The 10488-nt window shown below is 40.1% G+C and overlaps 1 protein-coding gene across 1 annotated transcript in view; it reads left to right on the plus strand.

Moving 5' to 3' along the window:
• The window catches only part of LOC138593536 (caveolae-associated protein 1-like), a 29964-nt gene extending 19890 nt beyond the window's left edge, over window positions 1-10074 (plus strand). The window contains exon 2 of the mRNA XM_069664593.1: window positions 6284-10074. Coding sequence (XP_069520694.1) covers window positions 6284-7159 — 876 coding nt within the window. The 3' untranslated portion in view covers window positions 7160-10074. The remainder of the gene's footprint in view (window positions 1-6283) is intronic.
• Window positions 10075-10488: the final 414 nt, after the last annotated feature.

Genomic DNA, 10488 nt, shown 5'->3' on the forward strand with positions numbered 1-10488 from the left:
TAATAATATAAACATTTCGGATTTCAATCATTAAAAGACACTTTTGCATACAGCAACACACCATTTTTTACTGCACGCCTGATACAAGTTTAGTTTTTTACGGCAACAGAAAAGGAATAAATCATAATTGAAAAAATGAAAAACCAACTTTTCCCTTATGAAACACCGCGTGGCGTTCAGGCCTCATGCTGTGCAGCGGCAGAGTCAGAAGTCACCGTGCACACTCATCATGAAAGAGAGACATTGAGTTGTGCTGACAACACAGAGCAGCAGCCAGCTGATCTCAGCAACTGACACATCCACAATGCTTTTGTTAGAGCTATAGGCTTCATACTGTTCATATTCATATTATTAGCTACCAGTCGAATTGGATTTGTCAGTTTACTAGAAGATTTGACTATTTGTTCCTTTTTTTAAATACATGAGTGCCATATTTTTTTAACATCAGATTTCCACACAGGTACGTATATTTAAGATGTATACAGTTTCTCTCTCCATATTAAAAAAAAGAGACCACCGTGTGTACAGATATGTCTTTAATGCTAATAAAGCCTGAAAGAGGCTGTAAAGATTAAAATGCACTCTAACCCACAATCTGATGCCCTGCGGTGCAGTCTGATGTGCAGTGATGTAGAGTTGTTCCAAATACAAACACTGCTGAAAATGCAATATAGCACTGATATTAAATTTCTCAGTCCCAACTGGTTTTAGGTAAATTATTATGTGAAAAACACACTGCAGCACTAGGGGAGAGTGTTATGTTAGTCAAAGCTAACAAAATGTCAGCAATCAGCATTTTACCACTAATAACATGTATATATGTTATTGCACTGGTATTGGATGAGTACATGTATAGTGGCCGCTAATAAAGTCTAGGTATCAAAATTGGTATCAGCAGCGTCTCTAAGTTTAAGGTCACGTGACCTGATTTAATAGCGGAGCCATCAATGATCTGCCTGCTGGATGTCTGCTTCTCAAGGAGTCCAAAACAGGGCTCCAATCTGATGATCAAAGATCTTGATGATTATAAACTAGATTAAGAACAAAGACTGGGGTACCAGCTTGGATGTAACTGTACTCCCAAGTTTGCTCACACTTAAAGTCTTCAGCTAATTTACAGTGATGAAAGCTACAGTACGTAACATAGTGTTGACAAGTGTTTAGCTCCTCGATCTCTGTTACAAATTATAAATAGTGTCACGTTGCAGTTTTCTCCGAGTGCACGTCATGACACGTCCAAGAGGATTGTCCTCTATCTTTAATCAGTCATTTATCATAAGCTTAAGTTTTCATGCTGAAGTGCACACGCACACACACACACACACACACACACACACACACACACACACACACAAAAACAGACCAAAGAGCATAGACTAATATTCTGATAAACAAATCATAAGACGATGACTCCTATCGCTCCAGGACACACTGGCGCTCTTTCTCTCCCTCCCTTTCTCCCTGCATTTCTCTCTCTCTCTCTCACACACACACACACACACACACACGCCCACAAACACATTGTGGTTCGGTGTGTTTTGCAACCAACTTCCCACCCAACGTTTATTTTGTAATTTAAGTGCAAATCAGATATGGAGACTACGTACATTCTTGTTTTGCGAGAGCTAAAGGCAACGTGTAGTCTCACTGCCACACACACTCATGGACACACGTTACTCACGGAGCCATTACATACCTCATTCATCTATTTTCCATGGCTCTGAGTGTACCTTCCTGTCTTAGGCGCAGCAGCCTCAGGGAAGAACAATGTCCCATTAAATTAGGAGGGTCAGGAAGTCAACACACTAAGGTGAATGCCTGAACTTCCCCCCACACTTTTTCCATGTACATGTGGACGTACACAAACATGCAAGCAGCATAGAATTCCCTCCTGTATCCCAGCTTCAGTTGAATATTCTTATGCAAACACATTAACTCTTGACCTTGTACACTCCTGTCTGACAGACGAGGCTTTCCCAGGCATTCCCTGTACACACACAGGCTCCTTAAAGATAAGGCATCAGCACAGACGTCATTAAAAAAGCTAAACAGATTCAGCTCATTCTCTTTGGCGGCACCTACAATGAGAAGTCTTAAGTGAAGGTGTGTTTTTGTGACCTTGTTTCTATTTCGGGGGATTTGCACATGCTTTTGAAGTTCTATTGTCTGTAGTCATTGCTCTTTTCTTAGCTTGGCCATCGTAAACATGAACTCTTCCGCCTTATCTCTCTGGCAGAACAGCCACTGCGGGGTGATGGACGCTGCTTCTGATTTTTTGCAATGAATTTCAAACAGTCACCCAGTTCGCAAAGTCAAAGAATTCTGCAAATGCAAGGACCATTGACTCAATCGCCTATTGAGCTAACTCATTCAGGAAAATAAGTTGACTTAACAGATGTTTATTTAACTGAAATCTTTAAGATAACTCTAACCAGTAGACATGCCATCCATGCTTTAGAACCCCCCTTATTCCCAAAGTGATCCACTCAAGTTGTAGGTTTATTGCAATTCAGTTGGTTTTGGTAATTTGATTGATGACATTGGTTTAAAAATTGGCAACACTAAAGTACAACTTCCTCAAATACAATGAAATAAAGTCAACATGTGTTTTCTGCTGTGTGCACCGCAAGGGTGGAGGTGTTCAGATCTTCAGACAGGCTAGCTGTTTCCCTCTGCTTCCACTCTCTGTGCTAAGCTCAGCCTTTCTTCTCAAGTCACTTTACTCACAAGCAGGATTACAATAGTCCAAAAATTCCTTCTAGTTATGATGGGAGACCACACAGTGTCTAGAAAGAGGAGCTATTTTCTAAGTAGAGGAAGCATGCAAACATTCAAATTGTTAACAGGACCCCTGTGACGAACTGTGAGGCCATATCAAACTTGGACCACACAGTGCTTAAGCGATTTTCAACACCCACTGCATTGTCCTCGAGATCGAAACAAGATGTAATTAATTCAAACGGGGCAGGTATTTTCCAACCGCCTCGCCTGACAACACAGCTGTTCAGGAAAGCCAAGATCCTTCATCCAAGGTCAAGTTTACCCAAGATACTGCAGTACAATAGCTTCATAAAACCACCATCACATTGCTACAGAAAACAATAGAAAGGAGACCCCCCCTCTAAACCCCTCACCTTCCAACCAACACTTTGATGCTATCATCTTCCTGCTGAGCAGATGGTTTTTCCAAGACTCAGAAGCATCATCCCACTTGTGCTATAACTCGATTCATACGACAGCAAAGAAATATCTCCCCTTTCCACACCTTACCCCCCCCTTCCCTGTGGTCCTTTGTTCTGGCTGGGCTGTGTTCCTGTTTTGACCATAAAGGCGATGGAGAGGGAAAGGAAAAGACAATACGTACAACAAGTTTTGGCCTCATGCAGACATTTGGGAGCCCAATTGGACGAGGATTTGCCGTGATGGAAAGAGGAAGACCCCCTCCCCTCAGCCCTCCTTCCATCCCTTCATCAACAAGTCGGAGCATAGTTACGAGGTGAAGGGGGCACATGAGAAAAGAGGAAAGGAAAGGAAAGGAAAGATGAGTAAAAGGTTGGTGCAGGATGCAATGGCCAGGGGAATAGAGGAACTGACAATTGTAGGAGAAGAGCATTGAGTGTTGCTGTGCAGGAATGCATTATCAGGGTGGGCCGGGGTCAGGTGGAGTCCGTTCATACTTGTGTTCTGTGTGTGGTGTTCTGGACAAGAGGTGTGAAAACTGTGCTGAGCCAAACAATTATGTAAGAAAACTAAACACCCCAATCCAAACCTTTCTGCCCTGAGGGCTGCAAGGTTAATAACTAAGGATTGAATGAATGATTAAAGTGCTATTCCTAGGACCTTGAGAGTAGTGGTGTGCTTTGCCCTGAGGGGAGTGCTAGAAAAAGTCTGCATCAGTGTTACATTATACTACATTATGTTCCGTTACTCTACATTCCGCTACATTGTGTTACCTTCCACTATGTTACGTTACGCTACATTACGTTACTCTGCATTACGTTACGCTGCATTACATTACGCTGCATTACATTATGCTACGCTACATTATGTTACGCTACGTTACTCTACGTTACGCTACGTTTCACCATGTTATGTTATGCTATGTTACGTAACGTTGCACTACATTATGCGTTACATTAAGTTTTCTCTATGTTACATTATGCTATGTTACTTCCATTACTCTACGTTCTGCTACGTTATGTTACATTCCGCTACGTTACTCTACATAGCGTTAATCTACGTTACACTGCATGACATTTTGTTACGCTACATTACATTGCGTTGCACTACGTTACGCTACGTTACACTAAATTACGTTATGCTGCACTACATTATGCATTACATTCAGTTACTCTATGCTACATTACGTTATGTTACGCTACGCTATGTTACGCTATGTTCTAATGTTGTGCTACGTTACGCTATGTTACACTACATTACGTTACGTAATGTTGCGCTACATTATGCATTATGCATTACATTAAATTACTCTATGCTACATTGCGCTATTTTATATTACGTTACGCTATGCTATGTTGCGCTATGTTACATTTCATTATGTTACATTATGTTATGTTATGGATGTGATAATAGCGATTTTATTTTATGTATTTTCTTAATTCTCCCATCAAGCTCTAAATTGATGTATTTGAAAGTACAGGAAACAGCTTTCACATTGTTATTGAGATGACTATGATGTTGGCAGCAATTTAAAGGTCCCGAACCAGGCGAAGTTCACACCTCTATTTCTGGTTCTCTTTGACTCCCATTATTCATCTGATTAACTTAGACCCCACTCGAAAAAGCATACCAACTTACATGATAAAATATTAAGTGATGTATACATGGTGACTTGTTTAGGACTCAAAATAGAAAGTTCAGGACTAGGCCTTGACTTCGTACTTGTTGCTCTCGACTCTGCTCTCATGACTTGAAACTTACCTTTCTTGATTGTGATTGGACTTTAAACTGTGATTTGAGTCTCAACGACACTTGAGACTTACATGTGAATTGCAAAACAATAACTTGAAAAAAAATGTGGCTTCCATACCTTTAGTACATGCATGGCCATTGGCAGGTGAATATGAACACCAACATTATTACTGACAGTTACTGGGTTATCTGCCACAAAATACAGGAGGAACGAAGTAGAAACCAGTCTCATTTTCATACCATGTCCCTCCTGCTGTTGTTTCTCTTGTTTCTGTAATGAGCTAATACATTGTTCAGAATCAAAGCATGTGTAAGCTTGCAGAGTAAAACACAATAAGACCACAAATATTCAACTCGCCTTGATAAAAAACAAAATGAAGCTCTACTCTCCCCTCTAAATCCAACGAGGGTTTGTTTATGTGTGTACTTGTAGGGTTTGTTAAGTGTGTTAACTACCTATATTTAATTAATGTGAGCAGAAGGGTATGTGCAGTTTTGCACTAAAAACGTGATTTTATTGTGCAACTCTTCAACACCTCACAGCTCTAACAGAAACCCCTCCATCTATTTCCATATCCATGTTTCCATTCCTTTGTCACACATTTTTCTCTGTCATTTCTCCCGCTAGTATGACATAAATGTGAAAACTCTGGAGTCTCTTTACAGATTCCTTTTGGTCTTGGCCTCTGCCAAACGTAATCAGCCCAAATCTCTGTTTAGGCTGGCCTCTAATGCCTCTATTGTGTAGAAAACCCTGACTGGTGAGTCATGTTCATCAACTCGTTTTGCCTGTGTGTACTTGTGCACATAGAAAAAGAAAGGGAAAATGCACAAAAAAGACATTATGCATTTCATAATAGTCGAGGCATTCGATTCCTTCGCCAATAACACCATCACAAAGATGCTAAATTCTAGCTATCAACTAACCAAACCCAAATTATAACCCTACTTAAACTCTGCCTAAACTAAATTGACTGCATTTACCTTAAGTTGAATCTAAAGCTACATTTCAACCATTAAGCTGCACTAATCAATTTATTTATGTAAACGAAGACAGAACTTCCTGACTCTACAGTTACCCTCAGCTCTGCAGAGATTCTTAGGCAGTCTCTGACAAACCTACTGAAGATACTTGCCTAGCACCAAACATCCCAGAGCAAGCAAAGCACCAAAGTTGATTGATGTAGCACCTTTCACAGACACCTGTCATTAAGTGATTCATTGGCTGCTTCTTACAAAATATTTGCTTTTCTGCCTCTTCTTCCATTGGCCCATAATTTCATGTGTCAAGCTTGAATATCAGCAAAGTTTACTTGAAGTAGCATTGACCAACTTTTTGTTCTCTCCACAGGATGAAGTGAAGGTTCCCTCAAAACTCAACGTCTCTAAATCAATGAAGGTTTCCGAGTCAGTGTCAGGAAGCAGAGGAGGCAGCTTGCTAGAGCTTAAGGAAGCTGATGAAGAGCCTGGAGAAGAGGGAGAAGAAGGAGAGAAGGCAGACAAACCCCATGTAGACCTCTCATCAGATGAAGAGGGAGTGGAGATTGAGGAGACCATTGAAGAGTCTCGGGCCGAGCGCATCAAGCGCAGCAGCCTGCAGCGTGTACAAAACCTGAAAACGGTTTTCTCAAAGGAGAAGATGGATAAGACCAAAGCCAAGACCAAACAGAACCTGGAGAAGACCAAACAAAAAGCCAAGGATAACCTGGAGCAGACAAAGCAGAAGACAAAAGAGAACCTTGAAAAGACCAGGCTGAAAACCAAAGAGAATATAGAGAAGACCAGACAACGGACCAGGGAGAACCTGGAGAAGACTCGTCACACTATTGAGAAGAAGATGGGAAAGCTTGGAACCCGCATGAGTGTCAACCCTGAGCGCAAGCAGAAGATGCAGACATCCCGTGAGAAGGTGAAGAAGGCCTTTACACCAGACCATGTGGTTTATGCCCGGTCCAAGACTGCCGTGTACAAGGTGCCCCCCTTCACCTTTCACGTCAAGAAGGTCCGTGAGGGTGCCGTCGAGGTCGTCCAAGGCACCGAGATGGTGGAAGTGTCCCAAGAGGACCCCTTCAGCGGCGTGGATGGGGAGGTCGAGGAGGGAGCAGTGGAGGTTGAGATGGAGATGATGAATGGAGGAGGGGATGAGGAAGAGCCTGAAGAGGATGAAGAGGAGGACAGCCAAGATGTCCTGCAGGAGAATGAAGACAGAGATAGAGACAGCGACTAGATAAAGAAAGATCCCTAAAATATCCCTTTGCACCAACCCTGAGGTTCCTTTTAAGGGAATAATTTGGTTTTAATTTTTGATTTTTTCCATTATTCCTATAAACTATGATAACTTAAAGCTAAGTATTTGCTGAGATCTGGTAACATGGTGCCATTGCTTCCAGTTCAACAGGTTAGTTTGTTGATCAAACAAGTGGTTAACAAGCCAAAAGCAGGCGACTGCCAAAAAAATCCTATTGGTCATGAAAGCTTCAGCAACAAACTACTTTGGTTAAAGCTATAAAGAAATATAATACAAATAAAGGGCTTTATGGTGGGTTATGCTTCTATCATGAGACCCTTTAAAGATCACCCGGTGTAAAAATTTGAGGCCCTTACTAGCTGCAGTAACATGTAGTGTGACAGTTTTCTCTGCATTTAAGTAACTAAATAGCTAGATATTTGGTGGCAGATGGTGGAAACCAAACCAGAGCTAAAGGGAAAGTAAATATAGGGCTGAAATTCATCACGTGGACAAAAACACATCTCCTAATGAATGCTTACATCGTTGGAGGTCTCTTGGACATGTAAATAGACCCCTGTTTGCTAACACATATGCCTTTCCAATTTTATGCTGCACAGAAAAGCCAAAGTGCAAAGGCAGGGCCAAGTAGCAGTCTAGCTAAGAAAAACTGTGCACATTGCAAAGGGAGTGGGAGGAACCGGTAGTCAGTGGGTGCCTGGTGCCGACCTCATGGAGGGTCCCAAGTAGCTAAGTCTGACCATTTGCATTCCCAGATCTCAGCAGTTAACTTGGTCAAGACAGTGTTATTATTACTAATAGAAATAATGGCCAAAATTACAAAAAGAAAAAAAGCCCATTATCACTTAGCAACTTAAGATTGTGCTTTTAAAAAGAACATGGTCACTAAGGGCTAAATAAAAATCTTCCGGTTTTTGCTGAAGCACTCCGAGGGTTGTTTAGAGTCATTTTCTTTGTTTGGATGGTGTAGATGATTATGAAAATTGAAAGAGGAAGAATAATATGGAATGAGGAGTACCTATGTTGTGGGCGGGACTTAGGGAGGGAACTGATGATTCTGATGAAAAAGAGATCATTGACACCAATGCCAAAATCTAACTTGTCATTGTTTCCTATGTCATTTCATTTTATAAATCACAACACTAACCACTTACAAATAGTGGGATGAGAATATGGAAATGACTCATTGTCCTGTTCACCGAATGTCAGTAACTATTTGTTAAACATTAAGAAAATAATTTGTTGGGGAGCAGATTCCCAAAGTATTCATTAAGACATTGAGTACATGTTCTCACTTCATTCAGAAAGTCCTTGTGTTTTATTCAAATGTTATATTTCACAGACACAAAACTATTCCTTCCAACTCATTCATTGTTCAGCTGTTTAAAAATGGAAGTGTTATCATATTCTGCTTTTACTCATTATTTAGAAGCACATTCATTCTGTTGAAATTTCTAGGTTTGGAGCTCACAGTTTAATATTTGTGTATGATTTTGTATGTGATCACAATTTACACTTGGCTGACGTCACCTCCTTTTCATTCGACAGAATATAGCTTAATAGTTGTCCTTTTAGCACACCTTGTTTCCTGCTATTGTAACATTTTACTGCCAGTTTCCCCATGACTAACCAGTACCCATGAAAATGAAGGTCTGCAAAAAATAGAGCCAAGATAGCTCATTCTTCGGTCCATTACTTTTCACTCACCGCTAGTATTCACATTTTCATCTTCTTCAAAATGTGTTCTGTGCTATTTAAAGATGTTTTTCGTATATAAACTGAGATAAGGACCAATTCTTTCAGCTAGTATCATAAACCTTTGATAGAACCAGGTTAGATTCTTTTCAACACTGTGCACTCTCGGGTCCAGTCTTTGTGCAGGACAAAGTTTCCTAACAAGAGTGTACTGTATGTTATTGCTGCGGTATGACACTGCCCCCTAGTGTCCAGTCATCTCACTATAATTTTCTCTGCTCAAGGGTGCATTTTACCTGATCTCCAACTGCTCTCTTTCAATTGATCATTTCATTCAAATATGTCCACATTTATGTCACATTTTTTAGTTTGTAACATGATGTATAAATGTGTTTTATATATTCACCACTCCTGGTGGTGCATTATGAGTGCCTTGCATGAATTGGTTCAAGAACTAATATCTGTCATTCTTGAATGTTCTGCTCTGACTGCATTTTTATAGCATATTCAAGATAAATGTGCATTCTTTTATGCATTTTCCAAACAAATCCTGGTCAGGGTAACGGGGTCTGGAATCTATCTCGGCATACTGACAGGGAGTTCCCCCTGGATAGATCAGCAGTCTATCAGAGAGCTAAGGAAGAGACAGGCACGATACCTTTGTGAAATTAAAGAAAAAGAGACTTTACATTTCCCAAAGACCAACACATTGCCGCAGTATTTTTACTGTCAGAGTTTAGTTTCTATCTCAGATACATCACAGTTTAACTTGTTTATTTTTTTTGTATATAATGTGAATCATCAAGCATTTTGATTATACCAGAGAGCCTCTTGCCTTCTACTGCCTGCACCTCTTCTTCATTTAGAACAGCTTCTTGAGCAAAGTTATTTTGATGTTTGTAGAGATATGTCATTGGCACTCTTACATGTTAACAATGATCAAATATTGTAGCTTTTGATGCACAATTAAGGAAGATAATTCTTAAAGTGGTTTAATGCTCACCAACTTGATGGGGATTACAAATGTCTTGAGAGCAGTAACAACATGCAGCTGTGCTGAGGCCTGGAACAGCGGAGCACAAAATGTAGTTCACAACTTAACTGTATCCTTGCTTTTGTTTTGTTGGTAACTGATTCCTGTATAATGTTTCATTGCTTAACCACTAATGATTTAATTAATAAAAGCTATTTGGTTCACAGTTTCCATGTATCTCTATTAAATTTATGAAACGACATAGCAACATGCTATTGTTTTCTAAATGTTTGATTCAGAAATATCTGTCAATCGTGCAAATGAGTTTAAAAGCTCATGTTGGAGTCAACAAGATAAATGTCTTTGCTAGTTGGACATAAAACTTTGCTGGAAAGGAGTTGACTGTTAAACATAAATCCTTTGTTTTCACTAGGACCACATTATATACACATGTCAAAATGGCGCCAACAGGTGGCAAGGCTTAGGTCATTGACCACAGCTGAATGCAACAATACATATTCATAAGACAAAGGAATTATTAACAGCCACAGGTCACAAGAAGTGGAATACAAGATATATTATATTACGAGCCAGATATATCTTGAATTAATTTTAGAAATTAAAAAAGAAAACAAACGAA

Source organism: Semicossyphus pulcher, unplaced genomic scaffold (assembly GCF_022749685.1).
Source record: "Semicossyphus pulcher isolate SPU_LCO1_2020_fin unplaced genomic scaffold, fSemPul1.0.p SCAF_16, whole genome shotgun sequence".
In the NCBI taxonomy this organism is placed as follows: domain Eukaryota; kingdom Metazoa; phylum Chordata; class Actinopteri; order Labriformes; family Labridae; genus Semicossyphus; species Semicossyphus pulcher.